Here is a 25,733-nt window from a genome sequence, read left to right on the forward strand (position 1 = left end):
AATATTTTCAACTGCAATGGCTCCTAGGTAGGAGAAAAGTTCAGGAAAAAATAGAGTATGGTCTCACATTTGACTGGAGCTCATCTGTATGAAGTTAAAAAACTCCATCTACCTGCCATACAGAAATGAGGAGTCCAGTCTGAAACGCTCCTAGTAAGAGCTAGTCAGACTGTTCACTAAGCCAGAGAACACTTTAACATCAAGTTGAAATGGTGGTGACCATGAGTTCTATTGAAGGTAAGGGTGTCCCAGATAGAGAAGGGAGAAAAGATTCTGAAGAAAGGCAGGGGGCTGTACACATGCACACATGACAACTCATGGTCAAGTCTGAGTGTACACTGAGCTCACATGCACCAAAGCAAAAAGACTGAAGAGTTTTATACATCCATATTCATTGGTATATGCACTAACATGGACTGTGGAGGTTGGGGGGAGGGGCATCAGTTGTCCTGATTAACTAGTCCCTCATCACCATTCTCACTGGTATTCCTAGGTTAACTTAGAAATGTGTTATCAGGTCTACTATATCTATTTTAATGGCAGAATTTATTATTTTTCTTTTTAAATGAGCACTGAATATGATATTCTACTCTTTATTTACTGTTGAGTCGCTTACCATGTGCCGGGCAAAGTGCTAAGTGTTTATGTACATCATGTCATGCCAATGGGGCTGGGTAATGTCATTGCCCTTATTTTGCAGACCAAAGCCTGGAGAGGTCCTTCCCAGGATCATAAAACTGGCAAGTGTAATTGAGTATGTTGTAAAGTGAGGCGTGTTTAACTCCAAACCTATCTTAAACGACTATGCGTGTTGCCTCTTCTAAGGGAGAACAATCCACTAAATGTTATTTGTACATTTGTATGATGACTGGTTCCAAAGATTTTGGAAAGTATCTATCACATAAAGATCTAGCTTGTATCTGAGGACCTCTTTTGAAGTGGGCTTTACTGAAATTTTTTTACTTTTTTGAACTTTAAGTTCTAATTGTCTCTGTTCATCCTGTAGATTGGTTTGATGGTAGCTAGATGTATGAGACACCCATGAAATAAACCCATTATAGAAAAACTAAAACCTCGAGGAAACACATGCATATTTACACAAGAAGCCAATAGTTAACATAGTCTACTTGGTACCTTCCAAAAGAGTGGTTACCAATAATGCTTGGCTCTTAATATAGTTAAGAGCTAGGAAGTTTAGGAAGGTCTTGAATCCATGATACCCTTGTCCCAGTCTCTCAGAAGTAGATTATAGAAGTGTTCCACCATGGCCAACTGTATAAATCTTAACTTTTAAAACTGACAGCTGTTGATGAGCTCATGAGATAAACTATTAAAAATTTTGTGTGAAGCAGAGACTAGCAGAAGAAGTTTAAGTGTAAGTTTGACAAGAGACCTTTACATTTTTTGAAATGCTCATAAATCTTTCTTATTTAAACAACAGCTCTCAGCTTAGAATTCACACATAAATTCTATATCCAAATATCATATACCTTTGGATTTACAATTCTTTAGGCAAGCAAAGGACTCAACTTTTGAAACATTTTCCTGGCAATTCTAAGGGTCTCTTGGATTGGTCTCTCATGCTGAGGCCTTTTTATGTCTCAACTTCTTTATACAACATCCCTAGATAATCTGGTTTGCAATATCATGGCTACCCTCCATAGCTTCCACACATGCTGTACAGGAGCACTTGTTTAGCACTATCCACAGGGAGCAAGACTCAGTGAGATCCTTCCATAGGCATTTATTTATTTATTTATTTATTTATTTATTTATTTATTTATTTATTTATTTAATGCCAGTCCTTGGGCTTTAACTCAGGGCCTGGGCACTCTCCTTGGATATTTTGCTCAAGGCTAGTGTTGTTACTCAAGGCTAGTTTTCTACCACTTGAGCCACAATGCCACTTCCAGCTTTTTCTGTGTATGTGGTACCAAGGAATTGAACCCAGGGCTTCATGCATGCAAGGCAATCATTCTACCATTAGGCTATGCTCTGGGCCTGAAGGGCTTTTATTATCCAGACCTGCTCAACATTCCTCTAATAGAAGGGGAAGTGGGGTGAGTATTCAGAGGTTTGCCTATTCAGGAACAGACCCCTACATGTTAGCTTTTTTTTTTTTTTTTGTGGGTCATAGGGCTTGAACTTGGCCTGGACACCGTCCCTGAGCTCTTCAGCTCAAGGCTATCACCCTACCCCTGGGCTTGGGCGCTGTCCCTGAGCTCTTTAGCTCAAGGCTACCATTCCACCCTTGAGCCAAGCCCCACTTCCCATTTTCTAGAGGTTAATTGGAGATAAGAGTCTCAGATTCTTTTGTGCCTGTGCTGGCTTTGAAACTTGACCCTCAGATCTCAGCCTCTTGAATAGCTAAGATTACAGGTGTGAGCCACCGTACCCAGCTCTACATGTGAGCTTACTTACTTCTGGAGGCCCTGTCCTACTAGACTCATAACAAGAGCTTTCCAAACCAAATTGTGATTTTTATAGTTACTGGGTATGGAAGAGATACCACTAGATGTCCAGTGAGATTAAAAGCAGCCACAAGTTGGGAACACATTTATTATACGATATTTATACCTTTTCTTCATTCATAGAGATGTTGAGGCATGTTTTACAGCAGATTTGTAAGTAAATCTCAACTGCCTCTCACCAACAGTATTCTCAATGTACTGTGTGACTACCTGTTGATAATGTTTCATTTTGATGGAATAGGAAGGGTGGAGGTGGGATGTGCATGCCTGCTATGCCCATGGCTCAGAAATAAGAAGCCATCTCTTCTACATTTGGATTCCTGCCATGTCTCACTCAGCACAGAAAATAGGGAGCAACTGATATACACAATGCACACATCTGGGATATTCTTGGATTTTAAATTGAGAATTTCATTCAATTGTATTAGGGGAGGTAATTATAGACTTTACACTATCTTCATGAAAAGAGTTGCTTTGTGTGATTGTGCTTGAATTACTCAATGCTTTTCTTTATTAGATTTGGCCAGTGGTGGGGGGAGCAGTATTTATATAGTATGTATATAGGACCTCAGAAAGACTTAGGTTCAAACCCAGTTCTGCACTTACTGGTTGTATGATCCTGGGTAAGTTGTTTAACCTCTCTGCTCGACATTTTCTTGTAAAATCTGTCATCTGCAAAATGAGGAGAATGATACTTACCTTTAAAGAGTGTCATTTCTGTCAGGGGCTTAGTCAGAGACATAGCTGCCAGGTGTTTACGCTCTACAAGGACAGCTTTCCTGCAGGCAGCCTGTGTTCCCCTGCCTGATGATCACAGCAATGATATCTCAGGGAAATGACTGTATCTGCCTCATTAAATGGGGAAAGGACTTTGTTCTTTGGTGGAGCCTGTGTATGCTGTCTTTGTTTCTCCATTACACACAAGGAACTCTGCAAATACCACTTTAACTGGTTTGACAGAGCCTTTATCTACCTCAAGCTTCGAAACAGAGCCTTGACTAGCAGATCTCCTCAGTGTAGTCATCAGAATGAAAAAACTGATGAACTGAGGGATAGAATCATGCATAGAGAAGACATCAACACCACACAACGTGTTTCTAGATGTATACTTTACAAGGAATGGTCTGGTCACTACATATTTGTTCTTTCACACATCCTACTGAGTCTTCTTTGGAATCTAACATGTGTTCACTACTCATGCCATTCCAGGGCTCTTCACCCACTTTCTACACAGGGGTGATGGGCAAAGAGCAGCAAGCTGGGCAGCATGGTGCTGAGTGGGAAGGCCTCAAAGGGTACAGGGCTATGCCCTCTTGCTGAGTGCCTCCCACTTCCAGAACATGCCCTTACCTGAAGCTAGCCACAACCAGCACTATTCAAGCCCTCTATTTGCTTTCTTTTCCATTTTCCCTGGCACAATGTACTCTCTGAGTGAACCCTGGACATAGACAAATGTGGAAGAGACAGCCTTGAAAAGATTTCCTTCCTGGAAATGTTTTTGTTCCAAGTTTAGAAAAATTTGAAATGTCTTTATCAGAGAATGTTCCCTCTGTTCAAAGACTGTGGTTGAGAAGGAAGGGGGTAGGGAGGGAGGAGAGATATTTGACGTCATGATGGACTGTGCTGCTTATGTGGTCATCACTGAAATCTTTCCTAGGAGCCCCTTGCCCCCTTTTTACCCAGAGTCTCTCATCAAGAGTCACTTTGGAAGCCCCTTTTGGGATCCAAGAACTGAAACCACACTTAAATCCCAAAAGAATTCTCTCTCCTTCTTCTGTCTCCTGTGGTACATACTTTTGCAAAATCTCTTCATAAACTTGAAAGCAGGCTTTCTCTTGCCTTGCCCAGAACAGCTAAGTACAGAAGAAAGGCCTGAAGAGCTTATCAGGCCCCGTTCCTCCTACTTCTCTGCCCTCTAATTTCCATCCCCTCCCCTCTTCAACCTTTCCCCCCTCCCCTTCCCTCTCATCTCCTGTTTCCTCTTCCCTTTTCTCTCTCCTTTCTTTTCCTCTCTCCATTCCTTTCCTCTCCTCTCCACTCCTCCGCTCTGCTCCTTTCCTCAGCTGAAAGTTCCTGGCCTTCACAACCAGACAAAGTTTCCATTTCCTCAGCTCACAATCTTGCCCCATCTGCCAGTCAGCCCCAATTCACTCTCTGGCTACTCTTTTGAACTTTAAGATACCAAGGACAAGTAGATTTCCCAATCCCTACCAAACACCATGGTTTATGTAGATGGTAAATGACAGCAGCAGCCATTTAGCAATCATGTCCCTTTGTCTTCCTATTCTTCAAAAAATGACACCTATTAGGGGTGTGTGTGTGTATGTGTGTGTGTGTGTGTGTGTGTGTATGTGTGTGTGGTGGGTTCACAACATGCATGTACATGTGTGCACCAGTAGTGGGGTTAGAATTCAGGGCATTACATTCTCTTTACTTTGGCTGGCACGCTACCATTTAAGCCATGATTTCAGCCCAGCTTTTTTTTTAAATTTAATAATTTATTAACACTGATTTTTACATCATATTTTTCAGTCCAGCAAGTGATTTTGGAGGTAGAGCTTTACAACCTTTTTTTAAACCAGGAATGGCTTTGAATTGTGATCTTTCAGATCTTTTCAGCTTTTCTGAGTAGTTAGTATTATAGGCATAAGCCACCAGTACCCAGCCAAAAATAACATCTTTCTGCCTTTGTGTTAGAGAAGTAATGTATCGTTAACAGAAGTATTATCTCCTATTGTAGAGATTTGGAAAAAGCCATAAACCAGAAATAACCATATCTTACATTCTGGCATATTTCCTTCACATATACATATGTATATATGCATGAACATATACATATATGTATATGTAGAAACATAAGCGCACATACACACATATACATACATATACACATTCCCCTTTTATGTTTAACAGCAAGGTTAATCTTTCATATTGAGATAATAGAAAGCAGTGGGTGCTCAGTAAAAAATATGGTGAGTAAATGAATATGAAAGTGTTTGGAGTAAAGTCTCTTTGGACACACAGTCTTGGAGTTTTGTCCAAGTGAAGTGACAAAGACTATTGCTGAAGGCAAGGGGAGGATTTAAAGAAAGAAGATCCCGGGGAATCAGAATTAGTAGACTCAGTAGAATTAGAATCAGATGCAGTTCTCACTGGGAACATGAAGGAACAAGTAAGTGCATGCCAGTGAGGAAAAGGAAGTTCCCAACGATCAAAGAAAGAACAGTGGAGAAACTGATCACTGAGGCTGGGTGTGAAGAGAGATGCAGAGTACCGTGCTGGGCTAACAACAGACTCTTCCTGAGTGGAGGGAAAGATTGAAGGAACGAAGAGACAGCAGTGCATCAAGATGAATTTACAATGTTCCATAACCACCACACTGTATTCCCTGAGTCATTGCTAGACACTGCACAGCAGTGACTATATTCCTTCAGCATCTAGCACATTCTATTTCCTACTACCCTTCACACAAACCTTGAGCTTCACTCAGGCAAATTCACTCTCCACATCCCAAACTTACCCTACATTCTCCTTCCTTCCCAACTCAGCCTTGCTGTTGAACCTATCCAGAATATCCTCCTCCCCACTCTCAGTATTTCTGCTAACATAGTCAATTCTACTTCAGTAGTAACATTGAATGCTGAACACATCTGGTCTTCCCAAACCAGAAGCTATGACTTTCTTAATTATATTTTGTTTTAATCTCCAGAGATATCAAACATATTGCTTCCTATTTATTTGTTTGTTCTATACTCATCCAACAAATGTTTGTAAAATAACTCCTACCAGTCAGCCCTTTGCTAGATATGGTTTTGTCACGAGGGTATAAAGCAAGCATATTTCTACTCCTACAGTCTTAAAGTTTGGTACGGAGATCAATCATGGAACTATGATGTAAATGCATACAGGAAGTGATATGTAAGGCACACTGCAATGGGAGAGATGGTGGTGTTAGCTTCTTAATAAGCTCTTCCATCCATAGCTCTGCTTTCACGAAGTCCAGCCTTTGTGACAACGAAGCCCAGCTAGAAATAACTCTTTTCTCTTCTACTTGAAAGCAAAGCAACCAGAAGGTCAAGACTATAAGGGCTGTGTATAAAATTAAGGTTTGAGAGGCAGAGCTTTAGTTTAATGTTGTTACGTAAAGACTTCCTGCCTAGGTCTTGAATCTGCTTGTGTTGAACAAACCCAGTACGTATATAATTTTTGTCTTTTCTTTTTATCACAGTTCATTGATTTAATTCTAGTATGTCATATAATGTATTAAGTAAAATCGAACATCTGTTTTTAAAAGTCTATTAGTTCTTGTTCTTCCTTCACACAGATTTACTGAGGATGACAGAGCCAAAATTGATGAAGATGCATTCTACTCACAAAGTGAGTGACATGCTGACTTGTCACCCATTTGCATGATTATCTAAAGATAATAAAAATAAAAACTTAAAAATCTGCAGCATATAGTAAGCAATATTCATGTTAGTATATTTTTCTGTGGAGGAATAAATGATGAACTGTATTTTAAAACACTTTGTATAAGAAATGATGTCTAGGTCACATTTATGAGTATCTTACAAATGTGTCATCTTCAACACTCAAATTGTATAGCTGGGCACAGTGGCTCACGCTTATAATTCTAGCTACTCAGGAGGCTGAAATCTGAAGATCAAGGATGAAAGCCAGCCCGGGCATGAAAGTCTGTGAGATTCTTATCTCCAATTAACCATTAGAAAACCTGAAATGGTGCTGTGGCTCTAGGGATAGGGCAGTAGCCTTGAGCTGAAGTGCTCAGGAACAACGCCCAGGCCGAGTTCAAGCCTCATGACTGAAAAAAAAATAAATGAAATTATATGTTTTTGAAGAGGCAAAACAGGGGCTAGGAATGTGGCTTAGTGGTAGAATGCTTACCTAGCAGGCATGGAGCCCTGGCATCCATTCATCAGTACCCCTAGAAGTAGTGCTGTGGTTCAAGTGGTAGAGCGCTAAGCCTTGAGCAAAAGAAGCTCAGGGACAGTGCCCAGGCCCCGGTTCAAGCCCCAGGACAGGCAAACAAAACAAAATAAAACAAGATGCAAAACAGTGAACAAAAACATTAGCCATAGAATAAGAACAGACATTTACATATCTAGTCAACAAAGAATTAATATTCAGAGGACTAATATGGAACTTCTGTCAATGAATAAAAAAAATACAAAATAACTGATGGGAGGCACTGGTAAAAGGCTGCCAAGGACACTATTTTCAGAGAAAATTCATAGGCCTAGAAGGATAAGAAAATTCCAAGGGAAAGGTGAAAGGTAAAAACAAAGATGGGTGAATAATTTGGAAATACAGTGCAACTGTGTATAAAGAGTATACAAGGAAGCTCAATGAAAGCTGTTGATCAATAGAGGGTTGGGGAAAGGTGGGGAGAGAAACTAGTAGAAAGTGATGTTCACTAGACATTATGTTGGAAATTAACTTTGCAAGTTTGGGGAAGAGCGGAGGTCAAGAGGGGAAATGGTAGGAGAACATGAGGGAGGAACACTGTTCAAAAAGGAATATACTCATTACCTGACTTATGTAACTGTAACTCCTCTGAATATCACCTTACAATATAATTTTTTAAAAAGAAAGTAGTGGACATGGTTGTTTAGTCTGAGCTAAGCACAATACATACACAATACATGCAATACATACATCTCAAATGCATTGGTACAATTAATTATAACATTAATATGCAATAAAAATGATGAATGACTGGAAATAAAAATGGATTGTGATGGAAGGGAGTTACCAGCGGGACACAGGAGGGCTAATGAAGAGGGTAACAGAAATGAATTTGGTGTACATAGTTGATTTGTATATATGAAGACTGAACAATGAAACCTACTGAAAGTATTTTATGAAGGGGGTGTGAGATAAGGGAGAGCGATAGAGAACTGGAGGTTGGCCCAGATACATTTTATACACATGTAAAAATGTCACAATGAAACTCTCTTTATACAACTGATGTAAGACAAAGGTAGTCAAACTTTACTAATCAGAGAAATGTAAATTACAAACCTACCAGATCTGAAAAATTCTGACTGCATCAAGCACTGATGAAAATGTAAAATGGAAACTCTTTATGTATATTAGTTGCAGGGTAAATTTTGTTCCAGCACTTTGAAAAGCAGTTGACCATCTAAGGAAATTGAGGAGGTCAAATTATCTCCTATCATCTAGCAGTTTCACTTCCACTTTGACACCCAGAGAAAGCGAATTGTATTTTCCCAAGGATATGGATATGGAAGTAAGAATATTCAGAAATAGCATTGTCCAAAATAGCCCCAATCTTATATGCACACAGAATTGATACATTTTTATACAGTCACATGCTGGAATACTCTACAAGAATGAAAATAACTGAGCTACCTTACATATACCAGAATTGAAGAATTCCAAGAAAATGAATGTTAAGAGATAGAAGCAAGACACAAAAGAGTATGTGTGGTGAGATTTTAGTCCCATAAAACATCCATACTGAAATTATATTGTTTAAATACACATAAAAAGTACAATTATAGATGAAGGTCATGATAAACATCAAAAGTGTAGTCTTTCCTGAGGGAGAAGCACAGGGCTGTGAACAGGGAGGGCACAGGGTAGAGTCTAGAAAATTTCATGGCTTTCCTGATGTTACAGGATACTTACTGAATTAGCTTGGCTCTTGTGTGTATTGCAGCATATGTTTTATAATTTGAAAAACGTTAAAGTTTAATGTGGTTAGGTATTTATAATTAAGAATGCATTTTATACATACAAATTAGTTTATAGATTCAATACTGTACATTTCACTAAAAATAAAAGAAAATAATATAGTTGCAATGGGGCAGTTAAAATTGAAAAGAGTTGAGAGCTTGGGAGGGGTGAGGGAGAATGACAAAAGAGGTGATACTAATCAAGATATATAAACTGATTTGCTGAATTGTAAACTCCTTTGTACAACTACTTAGAGATAATAAAATATAATTTTAAAACATTAAGAATAGACAAGACTTAGAATTAAAACATACCATAACAAAAATGAACAAAGATGATTTTTAAAGTATCTGAAGTCAGATAAAAAGATTTAAAATCCTGATGAAATATTAGATTGTAACTTTGTGAGGAAACTGGCACTCATATACTCAAGTGAGGGGTATACATTTGGTATAATATCTACAGTTATTTGACATTTCTATTCAAATTTAAAGTGTATAATCCTTTGACACAGTATTTCTCCTCGTAAGAAATTATGAAATTATCTTTTTGTTCTGTCAATATGCTCACAAGTGTGAAAAATGATGTCGGTACAGATACTAATTATAACTCTGTTAGCAATGGCAACAGATTGGAAATATTCAATATTCCCATCAACAAAGACAACTTTAAATAAATTATGGAACTGTAAGTAATTGATTTGGCAGATCCCAACAAAAATGAAATACTTTTTGCCCTGTTATGAAATGATTGTGCAGACTTATTATCCCCCAAATTATAAAGCAATACTTTGTTTGCTACTTGTCCCATTTTTTAAAAAATAAATAAGTATGTAAGTTTTTGTATTTCTACATAGAAGAATATCTACAGTTTGCATTTTGTATATCAGTGCTTTCAAAATTCATTTTTTAAAAACAAAACAACACCTTGATGGTTTACTAGATGAGCAAGTGGAAGAATGGGAATGGTTTGCTAATGCTGATGCCAAAGACATTTCTTAATAGTTCCCAAGCACAATCCTTTTTTTTTTTTAAGGATCTAATGCTAAATAAAAAGAAAATACTGTTTTGATTCAGATGTTTCATGGGAACTGCTCTAATATATTACCCATGATTAGAGTAGCTATTTTGGGGCCAAAATTGATACAAAGGAGAAGAACACAAAGGAAGATAAACACCAAGGTTGATTTTACTTTTGGTTCCCAGACCAAATTTGTCTTTCAAAGTAGATATCCCTTTGGCATTTCTGTAACATAAAATGTAACATATTATGCAGGGAGTAAGTGTCTCATACCTGCAACTTCTCTGACTTGTTCAGCAACTGGCATGAAGGAAGTACAACTGTCTTGCTTCATAAACACATGTGACATGTAGGTCATCCTGTTAGCATATACAGACACTTGAAGACAATGGGCAAGGACAGCAATTGTTTTTATGTATCCTAAATCTCTGTAATATTGGTCATCAGTGGACATTCAATTCAATTTTGTTGAATGAAAGAATGAATTCAGGCCAGGTACCGGTAGTTCATATCCACTCAGGAGGTAGAGATGGAAAGACTATGGTTAGAAGTCAGTCCAGGCAAAAACTTTGTGAGACCTCATCTCAACCAATAAAAAGTTGGGTGTGGTAAAATTTAGTATTTCTGGTATACAGAAATATTGCTCTAGCACCACCACAGCCATGACCACATGAAACAAGACAGAAGAAGAAATGAGAAGACCTGTTAGTAGAGGGGCATGGGTCTGGTTGAAAATAGGAGTGGCCATCTGTCTCAGGCCTACTCTGCACAGTTCTGTATGTTCTTTCTGCAGTTTAAAAAAAAGAGCTACAGAGTCTGCATCCTCTTAGCTTCCTCTACTACTTAGTATCCTCTACTACTTGTTGCTCTCAGAAGACATCTGATCCAAAACTCATGTGGTCACTGTGGTTCCTCATAGCAGAACAACATGAGGGCATTCACATTCACTTTTCTTAGCAAAGCCAAGCTTTCACTCCAGCATCATAAAGCCCTTAAGTCAGCCCATCCCCATTATCCATCTGCCACGCTGCTCATGACAGATAGGTTGCAGAAGCCATCACAAGTAAAAGAAGTGACACTAATAGCCAGAGAGGTAAAATCAAGTAAGAATTTTCAATCAGGTTTAAGGTCAGGGTGATGCCAGGAACTGGTAGCTCCTGGTTATAATCCTAGCTATTCAGGAGGTTGAGATTTGAGAAGTGCAGTTAGAAACAAGCCCAGGCAGGAAAGTCTATGACTGTCTCCAATTAACCAACAAAATCCAGAACTATAGTTGTGGTTTCAATGTCAAAATGCCACCCTCAGATAAAAAAGCTAAGGTCAAGCCCCAGAACTGGCACAAAAAAGCTTAACTGGAAAAACCTAATCTCCAGGTGCCATACTCCTGACATAACTCCTAATCTTTCAGGACTCCACTTCTGAAAAACAGTATTCATTAGCATTTGCTTTGGCAAGCTGGCTTCATTTTGTTCTGTGTGAAAATAACTTCTTACAGATCTCACTGACACTAAAGATGAAAAGGGCAAGTGATATGCCAAGACATTTGTGCAGAATATCTCAGTACAACCCTTGACCTGAAAACAGCCACATTTCTATCTAGCCCCTGCCTCACTCTCCTTCCCTCCCTCCATCCGTTACATCTCCCACATCCCAGCAGAGCCTGTCAGGTGGAGGTACTCACTTGGGTCTTGTTTGCCTTGGACGGTCACCAGGCAACCCACTTTTAACACCTTAACTTGCGCTCAGATTTGCTTCCTTCTTCCACCAAAATTTTAACAATGATAGGATTTCAGTTTGATGTCCAGGTGTAGCAGGGTTCTAGAAAACTTTTCTTCCCAGACAGGGATCAGCCTTGGCATACCCGGGTACTCACTGCCAAGTGTTCAGAGCCCAGTGGAATTTGCTCGGGAGGCTGGCAGACTCCAGGGTAGATTCACACTCCCACCAAGCCATGACGTGAGTCACAAGTACTTGGTTACAGGGAATGTGTGATAGGCATTGATACTTGTCACATGCTGGCCCCAGAGACACTGAACTGGGCTACACAACCATGTTGCAATGCACTATGGGTCACTATAGGTTTACAGGCACAGGTGGGGTGGTACAGAGGCAACTGGAAAAGGGTAACAGTCTTATATATCTTCTGTTGTCAGAAGCTGGCCTATCAAGGTTGCTACAATTGTATTGTTTTTAATCTGATTTCATAGGCAAGGGAATGAACTTGGCTTGAATATGAAGTCAGTCACTAAACTGGCTTTTGGCTCTGAGTAAGTTACCTCCCCCCCCCTCTCTCTCTCTCTCTCTCTCTCTCTCTCTCTCTCTCTCTCTCTCTCTCTCTCTCTCTCTCTCTCTCTCTCTTTCTCCCATGCTACTACTATGGCTTATCATATTTACTCAAGGCTGGCACTTGAGTCACAGCTCTACTTCTGTGCTTTTGCTGGTTAAATGGAGATAAGAGTCTCATGGATTTTTCTGCTCAGGCAGCTTTGAATCTTGATTCTCAGTTCCTAGCCTCTTGAGTAGCTAGGATTATAGGCCCAGCTTACTCTGCTCCTTTTAAACAGGTTTCTTTTAAACAGACTCTAAGTGGGCATATTGATATTTCTGAAGAGCCTATCAAGTGAAATATATCACCTGGTGTGAACCTAGATTTCATTAGCATACTGCTGAGTCTCCATATTTCTCTTTAAGTGGCAAATCATTGTCCATAGTCCCTTAAAACCCCAGAAGAGAGAATCACTATCTTCACTGAATAGATCAGGAGGTGGAGGAGTAAAATGACATGATCCCTGAAGGTCAAGAGCCAGTTGATATTGATTAAGATTGCCCCCTACTACTGCATCCCCCTTTTCCCTATAGCAGATGCTTGGCATTTCATCTAGAGTCCTTTCCTACCAGAGTAGCCATAGCTTTTGTGCTGCTGGCTGCTCCCAGCAGACATGAAAGACCAGACCACTCCCTGTCAAAGCTGGGCAGTAGTATGTTCATGCTTCACAGCTCCAGAAAGGAATGGCCTGCCTGGGACTCCCACTGCAACCACACACATCTCCTTTTGCTCCTTCCCTATGGGGCCTTGCCCTCCGCCCAGCACACCTTCAATAGATCATACAGATCATATATGTGTGGGGACAAATCCTTTATTCACTCATCCTCAATGAAAATAATGTCTTACATCTAATTTTAAAAACAAAATGCTTTTTATTTTTGATGCTATTGTCAGCTTTTTTTTCTTGATGTTTCACTTTTCTACCTACAGGGTGTTAAGCTGGAGGATGGTGGTGGGGCCTTATCTCCCTCACTGCTTCATTCCCAGTGCATAAAATGGCACCTGACATAGACTAGGCCAGGCCTTGACATAGTACATGAATGACGAGGGTAGGATCATGCCAATGAAAAGGTCATGCCTCACATCAACACACCAATGTTGAGTCCTCATCCTCACTAAAGCTCCAATTCAAGAGCATACATTTCAGGGGCTACAACTTCATCAAAGTATCAGTTAACCCTCGGATTCCCACCCTTGCACCTATGTCCTGTTGCGTTGTGCATTTCAAGTGGCTGGTCCACCCCTTGCTAAAGGTATCATGTTTACTTATTTCTATTTAGCTATTTCAGTTCTTTTTGACTTTACCCTTAGTCTCTCAACCCTCTAACATGAGACTTCCTTTATAATAAGTAAAACCTTTGACCATGATTCACTACATAGATTTGACAATTCAATAAAAAAAATTATTGAGTTAGCACCTCAAATCTCCAGAGATTCCTAGGAATTTCCCTGCCTCTATTAGTACATCAGCATTGCCAGCCCATCCTGGATCTTAGGTCGCATTAACTTATTGCTGATAGCCCTCATTCAAATCACACATCAGCTGTGTTCTTCCCCTGACAACTTCTTTTGTACCTACAACTCGATTTCCTTCCAATTTTCCTCTCTGCAGCTAGCAGGCCTGGGCACGTCTAGAAACTCAGTGATTTTGGATAGATAATAGCCCCGGGTTCAATTCCTTGGTACCGCATACATAGAAAAAGCCAGAAGTGGTGCTGTAGCTCAAGTGGTACAGCTCTAGCCTTGAGAAAGCCCAAGGACAGTGATCAAGCCCTGAGCTCAAGCCCAGGACTGGCAAAAAATGCAATTAAGTTGAGAAAGGGTATCAATGTTTGTGAGTAATGCACCTCCTATCTGGTGAATATAATGTAACCCTTCTATTAATTACAATAAAAATATATGAAAAAGAAAAAAAAGTAGATAAGCTATTTTCACCAGTGTCAAATCCTGGGTGAAAAATGAGAAAGGAGGCTTCATATTGGTCTTTGGTCCTTACTCCTAGATGAAGGCACAGAAAGTTATGTTATCCACAATATTGTGGAGCTGTAGCTAACATACTAGACCAAATAATTTCTATTCAAATCATGCTGGAACACTAGGCTGGCCTACAAGGAGAACATTTAATAGATGCAAAGTGGTACTATATTTGGATCACTAAGTCATCTGCCAAGTAAAATTAAGCCATGAAAAAGATGTGAAGATTCTGTGAGCCAAAACTGGACATTCCTATTAAACACATGATTCTGACAAAAATAGCCCTAGATTAGATTGCTGTACACACATGTACAGTCACATGCCCTTTTAGATATTCCATTTTATGCAGAAGTTATACCCAGAAGGAAGCTAGAGAAAGGCCACTGGGAAATAGAAGGGTATGACAACATACTAATATAAAGAACAGCTAGGATGACTAAGGACATCTAACTTAATCTTTTAAAGTATTTCCAAATTCAAGCCTTAGAGGCTATTGCTCACCAAATGTAATATACTTTGTGCATTAAATGAACACTAGACAGATGATTATATTACATTAGATAATTAACAGATGAATCAATGCTAACAACAAATATATAGCCTGAGATTCTAGGCTATTAGATGGAAAGGAGAGAAGTCACTCTGTTTCTAACATCATGACTACTCATGATAAAGCCAGAGATCAGATCTCTGCTCAGGAATTTGTAAATCTCCTCAAAATCTGCAGAAACATGGCTTTATTATTCATAACACTAAAAACTTTGCTTCTTCTAACGGACAAAGAAATGTCTAACATCCTCATGTTAACAGTCAAACTGTCCAAGTTACCAGTTAAATATATTTTGCTTAGTCTGCCCAATGACTGTGAGATGGTGGATCATTACTCTGTTCTTACAGATAGGGAAACAGGGATGGTAACCTAGACATCAGAGTTGGTGTTTGAATTCAGCTGTGGCCAAACTCCTTTCCCCATTCTGTAGAATACAGAGCATAGTATACGAGAGGCAATTGGAGGGGTACCCTACCTCACCACAGAGTGCTTCCAGGGGGTGAGGCTTTCTACTTCCCCACAGTGCTTTACAAGGGGGAGGGAGGTACCTGGGCCTTTAAGGGACTGTCAATAGCATGTTCTTCATATTAACCAGCCTAACAGAGTCATACTGCTATGATTCTTCTTTATTAGAGCAGGAAGACCAGGTTACTTTTCAAGAAATCCATTGTTAAGGTGGAGACATTTCTGGGAGATGTCTCAGTCTGGTCTACAACTCCCTTGCTTTTCCTTCTGTGAGCATGATGAGTCCATACCCTTATCTCTCTCTACTCCAGAGTCTGTCCACTTGGCTACTTGGAAAGCAAGGTTCTCTGTGTTCTTATACAGATAGGGGAAATTTGATCCTGTTGATAATGTCTATGAATTCAAGATAGCAGCAAATGATTTCACTGATGAAGGTAGATGCAGGTCACATGGCACATAGCTGTCCTGACATCAATGCTGGATGTTAGGAGAAAGAGAATATTTGAAATTGACAGCCTCTATTTTATTTTGAAAGAGTAAGTGTTTTAAAGTGATTTTCTAGTTTTGTACAGAATTTAGAATTTCTCATTATTTCCACACCTTTTGTCCATGTCTCCCAAGGCTAATAATGCTAGGGGCATTGGTCCCCAACAGACCAAGCACTTCAGCTCAGTAATGCCTTCTTACTTGGAGGCATTACTTTACCATATTTAAAATCAGATGTTTGGATGCCTCTAGTATGCTGGATTAAGCTGTCTCTTAATCTTGAAGTTCCCTGAGACCTGTACTATGGACCCTCACAAAATCTCCTGAGCCTTTTCTAGCTACAAACCAGAAGCACAGCAGTGAAACAGAACAGACACAGCCCTTAGTGAGGACCAGGGACCAATGCTCTGGCTATAGAGACAGACAAGACACAAGAAATTACACAAATAGGGGTTCACATTGAACAAATACTCCACACCTCTCTACAATATCCAGCACAGAGCTTGGCACATGGCGAGGGTTTTACACAAATATATGGCTGATGCTTTCATGGAATATATACAGATAGAATGACCAGCTGCATTAATCTTAGCCTTGAGAGTTCAATGCTTGATATCTAGAGTAAGGAGAAGGAAACCAGGAAGCCTTGGGTTCCTGCTTTTCCACTAACCATTACAATTTTCTTGTGGGTGGTATTCACTCTCCCTAAGCCTCAGCTTTCTTATTTAAAGGAAAAAGCCTAAGTATTAGAAAATTCTACATAGTGAATTCTTACTGAACTAGCCTCACTTACCTTCTCAAAAGATATAGCTGTGCACATGTCTCCATAAGACAAATGGCCTCGGCATAGGATTCTGTGTGAGTAGGGCTGCTGGGAAGATAGATTAGCAGCTGGAAGGGATAAACCCCCTGGAAAATGGAACTAGCAGTACATGTCTGAACATGGGCAATACCACACTTGACTTACCACCCATAGGCATTTAAAAGGAACTCATTTATTCATAAACTATTCTAGTTATAGTGCTAGACAATAGATCAGAGAAGACAGGAAAGTTTAGTTTTCTTTGTATGCTTTCACGAGTGGATACATATTAGTGTTTTATCCTCTCTGACAGTCAAATATAGCTTAAAAACTTGAACACAGCTCTCAGATAGAATGACCTTGAATGTGTTTGAGCACTAACCTAAAAATATAAGGTTAACATGTTTGGGGGGCATAAATCTTAGTAGATTTAGGTATAGGAAAAGTTCTAACAAATCAAGATGATCTTTGAAAGTATCTTTAAACTGGAGAACTAAGATGAATAAAGATATATCTGCTGCTTGAGGCTGAAGGAACAGGCTAAAGTATTAGGACTAGACAAATTAGGGTCAAAAAGTCTTTGGAAACATGTAACTTCATCAATAAAATAACTTGTGTTCAGCTAACATGTCACCTCCCATTCTCTGGAAGCAATGTGAGTGGATTGGGACACAGACGCTCCCTTCCCTCTGAAGTCCAGTGGTGATCTCCTCACACAGCCTGAGCTGTGAATTTAGGGAATCTTGGTAGTCTCTGTTCTTGTGCCTCCCCTCTGAGATCGTAATTCTTCCTAACTTGTTTAAGATGTGGGAGAACAAGGAACTAGGCTTTCTTACATGATACCTATATCTTTCACTCACTATTTTCTGGTTCTCCTGTCCATTAGGAACTGAGACCAAGTAACCTGGCCAAAAGAAGGCATTATATATTCACTATTCATTTTGGGTAAGAAGCCCTTCTCCACCAACACATCTGTGGCAGTATTCCAAATTATTGATCTTGAGAAAATTTCAAGATTGTCTCATTAAAGTAATGAGAAGTGGGACCCAGTTAATCACTGAAGTCTCAGGAAACAATACCAGTATCAACTTCTCTGAGGTTGTTCTTAGAAGGCAGAGAAGTTCAAGCAGCCCAGGAGGGGCAACTCAGATACCCTTTTTCTCTTACTATTCATCCTGCACTCTTACACTTTTCTAACGTGGAAGGCCAGCCTTGTTCTTTCCCCTTTGCTGGGACAAAGAGACAGCTGGCTGCTGTGGGTTGGTTACAGAGTGGGAAAAATTATGAGGGTGATTCTTCAGGGCTGGTTTAGACAACAAGAAGTTTTTTTTATTGGGGTCAGGGGTAAGGTTGGGACTCTGTCTCCTACCTTGTCACTGTCCACTGTGTTCTGGGAGGTCCTAGAGGCAATGGAGATGGTGTCTGGCTGGCTGCTCCCATCCCCTTGGCTGTCAACATCCTCTACTCCATCCCTGCAGGAAGAAGAGAAAAAAAACAGGGGTGGGGGTGGGGGGAACCACTGTGGGTTTACAGCACAGGAGGATCTGGCTGGGTTGGCAAAACACGGACTTAGCATTTCTAGCAGGGATTTTCTAAAATTATCCTGGTAAAGGGAGAAGTCGGCCTATGTGATTTTCCAAAATTTTACCTCTTGCATTTAGTAAATCACTGATAATAACTGAATACAAAAATGATTCTTTGACTCTCCGTCCATTCTGCTGAGATGGGTAAAAAAAACTTGGAATAGGTTTAGAAAAACTATCTATCTATCTATCTATCTATCTATCTATCTATCTATCTATCATCTATCTATCTATCTATCTATCATCTATCTATCTATCTATCTATCTATCTATCTATCTATCTATCTATCTATTTTAGAACCTAGACTTCTTGTTCAGCTCATAGGGTTCTTTTCAATAAGCTCAGAGTTTAAGGTAATAATTTTTTTTTGCCAGCTATAAGTGGGATAAGGTTTGGCTCATTTCTGGTGTTTAAACAAGAATGGACATTTCTCTTCTTTTGAGATAGGGGTCTTGCTATATTTCACAGGCTAGCCTTGAATTTCTGGGCTCAAGTCATCCTCCTAGTTCAGCCTCCTAAAACAGCTGAGGCTATCGGCATCTGACACTGAGCCTGGCTAGGAAAATATTTTGCCTTGTATTTCTTCTTCTCAAGGAAATGAGCAATGACATTTTCTGTAGGGAATATTATCTTTGGGAAGTTCTTGTATTTTGGATTCTCAACTCCCAGGTATGAAGGAGTTTATTGCCTCCCTTTGGCAAGTCTTATTGATTTCATGCTTTTTTGTCATGATTTCTTTTCTTTTCTCTGTGTGTGTGTGTGTGTGCGTGTGTGTGTGTGTGTGTGTGTGTGTGTGTGTGTGTGTGTGTGTGTGTGTGTGTGTGTTTGCCAGTCCTGGGGCTTGAACTCAGGGCCCCAGGGCCTGAGCACTGTCCTTGGGCTTTCTCAAGCCTAGAGTTCTACCACTTGAGCCATGATACCACTTCTGGCTTTTTCTATGTATGCAATACCAAGGAATTGAACCTGGGTCTTCATGCAAGCACTCTACCATTAGGCCAAACTCTCAGCCCCTGTCATGATTTCTTATCAATACAGAAGGAAAGGCATTTTCTCACAGGCTGGAAACAACACAGATTTTGGCAGTAATGTTTGAGCCAGTTCTGTTCCTGGGCATATTCTAATACGACAGTCTCCTGAGTGCAAGACAAACATTTGAATTCCTTTCCTGGGCCTTGACCCAAGCTGCTGTATTATCCATACTTTTTTCAAGTTTCATCTTTCAGTTTCAAGTATGCCCTAATTCTGCACTGTACATAGAACTGGGCCTCAGAGAGATTGGATGTCTTGAAACTGTGTGTCAGGGAAAAGCTGGGGTTGCAGAAATATCAGAGAGAAAACCACAGCCCTTCCCATGGACCTTACTGTTGTCTGTGGAGTAGCACCCCTAGGAGACATTGGGACTTGATGCCTATGAATCTTACCCACAGGCAAAATGCCAGATGACTCCACCTCACAGAGGCTAAACAATTAGAATCTGGTATATGTGTATGTGGGCATATTTGTATATGTAGGTATCCAGGTGTGTGCTTGTGTACATACAGTGTCCACTCATTGGAAAAAAGTTTCTCTCACACAGAACATTTTCTAAGTTGACTGTTCTCTTTCCACTATTTGTGGGCTTGGGAAATGCTAACTTATTTTAATTACATAAGCCACATATTTGTAGGAAGGAAAATCTGCTGTAAAAAGAAATTATGTGACGCATTGCAAACCAAAAATAAAGGACTTTTAGATCATCTGTTGTTTTGGATTGTATGGGCCACTGCTCCCCCCTACCCCCCGACCCCTCCTTGGCGGTACACTCTGCTTCCTGCTGTTCTAGTCTATTGTGGGCCCTCTGGTCTACTTCAGATACAGCCAGTTCTGAGGGGTATGAGGGCCCATACAGAAGTGTAGGTGGCATTCTCCAAGCCAATCCACTCCTCCATAAACTCTGTCCCCTTATTAGGGAAGCCAAGCTATGTTCTGTAGTTTGTAATGTTTTCCCTCCTCCCATTAAGTACAAAAAAAAAAGGTAGAGGGCAGAGTGGAGGTGAGAGTCATTTCCTAACACATGCCTTTCCTAAGTTTGAGAGGCACTCCAACTTTCTAGATAGAAAGAAGGGGTTATTTCACAGAATAATTCCTACCAACCTAAGTTTTTCTCTTACTATGGTCCTGGATAATCCTTCCTGTATAACCATCTCATTTCAATCTCTTTGTTAAAGTAAGGATTCCCTAAAACAATGTCTGTCTCCAGTGCTAAAATAAGTCTTTTCACATTCTGGACTCTGGACATGGTATATTAGTACAATGTGAATCCTTCTCTAATCTGTGTAGGAAGTAACTTTATCCTTGCCAGAAGAGTCTTGAGGTTTTTGCTCTGGAGGTCTCACTATTTTGTCTCACAGAAGACAAACATTCAAAAACATTTTCTCTGCTGTATTTTTTTTTCTGCAAAATGCATGTGAGGCTTTTTTTTTTCTTTTTGGTAGGCTTTCATTTGATGTAAATTCCATGCAATCATTAGAATTGAAGATGTCACATGGGATTTGAGAAAGAAATACCTAGGAAGTCATCTGCAAGCCAGGTGCTCATACCTATAATCCTGGCTACTGAGGAGGTTGAGATCTGAAGGCCATAGTTCAAAGCTAACTCAGGGAGGAAAGGCTGTGAGATTCTTATCTCCAATTAACCATCCCCAAACCAGAAGTAGAGCTGTGGCTCAAGTGGTAGAATGCTAGCCTTGAGCACAAAAGCTCAGGGTCAGTGCCCCTGAGTTCAAGCCCCATGACAAAAACCAACCAACTAACCAAGTATCTGCAGATTTTGAGGATATTGGGAGTCAGAGAATCCTGAGAGATTCAAGAAAAAACGTTATCTTTTTCTCTGATGATATTAAGAGTGAAGAAAGGTGAGAACTCCGTGGGGTTGTAGTAAGAATGGCAGCATTGATGCTAGCCCGCCCCTTATACAATACCTCTACATCTTTGACAAGTGCAGGGACCTGTCCAGTCAAGGTTCAGCACCTTCCCAAAGGTTTTCCTGGCCTTCCACCAACAGCTGTCTGCAGTTCCTCCTATAAATTCTAATAGCATTTTATCCTCCCTGTGTAAGGTACTTGTCTTGTCTAACACTCCATGTATGTGACATGGCTTCAGAAGATTCTTAAAGGAACTAATAAAATCTTACATGTTTCTTTATCTTTTTGTAGCACCTACTAGAATGCTTATCAAATCAGAAGTGCTCAGTGAAGCCCTGTCACATTCACTGGCAGTCACTGGTAAGGTGCTTAAAGATGAGGTACATGATCACAGGGACACAGAATCCCCTCTCCCGCAACCCCAGAAGCCAAGGATCATGCTGTTCCCACTCTCCTAGGCACACGAGGCAGCAGTGCTGGAGGGAGAGATGCTGGTTACCTCTTACTATTGTTCCTCAGTTTGGCTGGTGTTTTGGGGAGCTGAATTGGCTCCTTTAAAGCTCCTTTCAGGTGAATGATCCTTTCTTGAATCACTTCTCGAATATTCTTGATCCACTCCTGCTTGGTTTCAATGTTGGAAGCCTGGAGTGCCACAGGAAAAAGATTAAGAAGGCCAGCTCCCATCACCCCATCAAAATCCTTCTCAATCTTCCTCCCACAGGTGCCGGCTCTTATTTTCAAAGATCTCAAATATTTGGGAGAATTAACTTCTTTACTTTATACTTGTGAATCTTCAATCCTAGGGACATGTTTCTTCAACTCCTAGAATAGAGCTATGAGTTTAAAGCTCAATGTAGACTTGAGGAGAATTCACTCTTGAGATAGGGAAAAATTTCAAAATATTTTACAACCTATAAGGCACTGATGAACTCTGATGTTTGCTCTGGGGCTGGAGCAGTATCCAGAGGCCTCTGTTGGGCCCCAGATTAACATTTGAGTTGCTAGATCCTCATAAAGTCTTGTGGACACTGGGCGGGGTGGTATTGAAAGACAACATCTGTTTACCAACTGGTATGGATGGATATATGGTAGGATGCTTAACACCTAACATGGCCACATAGTGAATGCTGGTTGGGAGACAGGCCTGGACTTATAGCTTCTAAACCTGTTTCCTAGAGGCATTGCTATCATTGCATAAATATCTTGTCTTCCTGGATCTTTCTACAGGTAATTCTGCCTTGTGATAGGCAGCAGCTACGCTGGCAATTCAGGGTGAACAAGTGTGAAAAACTTTTTCTGGGGACAGATCACCTGGTCCTTGGTGATGGGTGCTTCTCTGACAAGTAATGGTGAGAACTCTACTTATAGGATCCCTGCTCAGTGAGGCTACTGTTACCAAGAGCAGGGACTGAAGGCCTAGGCCATGTTTTGACAGCTGAAATGATCATGCTGAGTCCCCTGGGTAGTGTATTCTTTTATCTTTTAATGAGGGCATCTGGAACTTGAATTTCCAGAAAATAAGGTCCATGTCAAAAACATAGTTGTCCCCATAGCACTGGACAGAAGATCTTATACATGGAGGACATGTAGAAAATGTATTGAGCTTTATGGAGCCAAATACTGCGTGTTTTATTTATTTTTTGTCTAGTTGTTATTCAAACCACTTAGGGGACACATGGCCAGAACATAGGTAGGCTTTGTTGACAAAATCAATAGGCCAGTCATTGTCTCCTTCCCTTTGTGGAAGGAGAGGACATGTGCCTTTGAGGTTCTGGGTCAACCTTTGTGATCCAAGATGTTGCCATTTGTAGGTGAGGCCAGGTGATTCTGTGACTTAAAGATGTCACATGCCCAAATCCATCTGCTCCCCCTTCCCAACTAAGGTCTTATGCCCAACAGAGAGCAATGGTACTTACTTTGAGCACTGTTTTATTGTCTGAGGATGGGGTGCGCCCAGACCACAAGGCGAATTTGCAGGGGTCGCCCTCTACGTGCTCAGTCACACCCAGCTCTGAGGTCTGTAGACAGGAAATGCCTGTGAGAGGCGGGGAAGGGAAGGGCAGTGGGGAGACTTAGGGCTGGGGTGGGAAGGGAAAGGCAACAAAGAGGAGAGGACCGAGGGAGGGGCTTCTGTCAATCAAACGTCAACAGACTGGATATTTCCTTCATCTACCCAGGATGAAAGGACTTACAGGCACACACCTGATTAGAAGGTACAGGGAGGGATAGTGAAGAGGGTGCTAAAAACAGAAAGAAGAACTGTGAACTCTAAGATGCCGAAGTGGGCAGTGAGGATAACAGATAGGAGCACTGGCATTTGTCCAGGAGGTTTTGGAGTCATGGTAGGGGAAGAGATGAACTGCACATGTCCAGATCCCTTCCTGCCCGCGGGCTCGGGCTCTATGAAAGCCAGGAGTATTGTCCTACCCCATCTGCCCCACCTACCAGTAGCTTGTTCTTGTAAACATATTTTGTGTGTCCTGAAGAGTCTTTGATCTCCTTGCTAAAAACTAGCGAAATCTCAAAGAGGAACAGGTGTCTCTCCCGCCCCTTCCGGATCAGTGACTTCGGGTCCCATACTTGAAAGGCATCCTGAAGGATCAACTCCCCTTGAACATCCAAGTTCTCATCGAACCCTGAAAAACACCCACATTCACCCTGTAGAGTTTCTCTATGGTTACACCAGGGATCCATACTCCCTTAAGAGAAAGGTGTCCTTAGCTATTAGACTACAGGACCCACAAGGCTTTTGCTCCTCTGACACTGACACAGTCATGTCTGTAGAATTGGAATTATTATCTCCCCCACCTTTCTGTCACAATATCATGTCTCCTATGTAGCAAAGCAGTCTTAGACCCTTGTGGCCTCCCTTCCACGTACCTCATTGTGAGAAGGACCTGTGACCTCCTACAAGGGAAAATCTTAATAAGCCTTCTTTCCCCACTGCTGCCACCCTTTTTGACTTGAAGCTCTGAGTGGAACTAAGGACAATGCTGTCAGATGGAGTGTCCTTGGCTCTGTTTTATTTGTGGTTGCTTTCATTCTTATATTCTATTCCAAGTACCCTTTTCTTTGGTTGCTCCTGTATAATGTGGTGAATAAGCTTTCAGTAATTTATATTTATACCACTTTAAGCCCATCTAAGAAGGTTCTCAGACTTTAGTGTGTGTGTTTAAAAACAGATTCCGGCCAGGCACAGGTGCCTGTAATCCTAGCTACTCAGAAAGCTGAGATCTGAGGATCAGGGTTCAAAGTCAGCCTTGGCACTATCTCCAATTAATCACTAGAAAATGGGAAGTGGGGCTGTGGTTCAAGGGGTAGGGCAGTAGCCTTGAGCTGAAGAGCTCAGGGACAGCACCCAGGCCCAGAGCTCAAGCCCCATGACCCATAAAAACAAAACAAAAACAAACCAACCCCCCCATCTATTCCTTCTGGTAGACTGATTTAGTAGATATTGGGTAAGTCCATGAATTTGCATTCTTGACTAGCTCTCAGACACTGCTTACCCACATACCTGAATTTGACTACAGGGCAGGGGCTGACTGAGGAGCAGGGTACTTGTAGAGGATGAGATCCATATATGGGGAAAAGGTGCAGACAGGGAAGAAACTGGGAAATGTATATTCAGACTAGTGCTTATTCTGCAAAAGATAACTAGGGCTCTGTTGTTCTGAGAAGTTGGACTTCCTATGCTAAGGTAATCTTGGAAATACTGGGGACATATTAGCTATTTCTTCTCCGTGTGTGTGTGTGTGTGTGTGTGTGTGTGTGTGTGTGTGTGTGTGCGTGCTTGAACTCAGAGCCTTAAGCTCTCACTTTTGTTATTGTTCATAGTTGGCACTGAAATTTGAGCAATGCTTTCATTCTGCTCCTTTTATTTTTCTGGTTAACTGAAGATAAGAGTCTTCACTTTTGTCTGCTTGGGATGAACCAAGATCCTCAGATTTTGGCTTCCTGAGTTGCTAGGGTTGTATGTGTGAGTGCCTAGCCAACACTGACTCTTAAACTGTAGTGGTAGAGTGTTGTGGCATGGTTACATGGAGCCCTGAAAAGGAAGAACAACAGCTCACATAGTCCCATATTTGCAACAGATTATACTTACTTCCTTTAGTATCTGCTTGTCAGCTCAGACTGGAAGGTTAAATCTTAGTTTATATATCAAATTTCACCTCAGTCTAGCCGCTCTGCCCATCTGTTCCGTCTGTTCGCAGTATTAAGACCACATATTTTGGAGCCTTTATCTACAAAGATTCTCTATCCTAAGAACATAGTTCCAGCTGACTGAAATCCCATCAAAGTTTTCTGACTGGGCTTTCCTAGCCTGCTAGGAAAGAAAAAAGGCTGGATGTATAAAATATGAATAAATTGAATAACACTAAAGTGTACTGTTAAAAATGGATACATTGGTAAACCTAGGTTATATATGCTTATGC

General features: G+C 40.7%; 1 protein-coding gene across 19 annotated transcripts in view; it reads right to left on the bottom strand.

Annotated features, from left to right (window-relative positions):
* Kalrn (kalirin RhoGEF kinase) overlaps positions 1-25,733 on the bottom strand; it is a 598,249-nt gene that overhangs the window by 154,732 nt on the left and 417,784 nt on the right. For all 19 annotated transcript variants that reach the window (XM_090345067.1, XM_090345058.1, XM_090345042.1 and 16 more), the window contains exons 30-33: positions 23,746-23,936; positions 23,217-23,318; positions 21,800-21,942; positions 18,184-18,286 (exon numbers count right to left, since the gene is read on the bottom strand). In XM_090345067.1, coding sequence (XP_090201193.1) covers positions 18,184-18,286; positions 21,800-21,942; positions 23,217-23,318; positions 23,746-23,936 — 539 coding nt within the window. The remainder of the gene's footprint in view (positions 1-18,183; positions 18,287-21,799; positions 21,943-23,216; positions 23,319-23,745; positions 23,937-25,733) is intronic.

This window comes from Megascapheus bottae, chromosome 1 (genome assembly GCF_031878675.1).
Source record: "Megascapheus bottae isolate mThoBot1 chromosome 1, mThoBot2.hap1, whole genome shotgun sequence".
Lineage (NCBI taxonomy): Eukaryota > Metazoa > Chordata > Mammalia > Rodentia > Geomyidae > Megascapheus > Megascapheus bottae.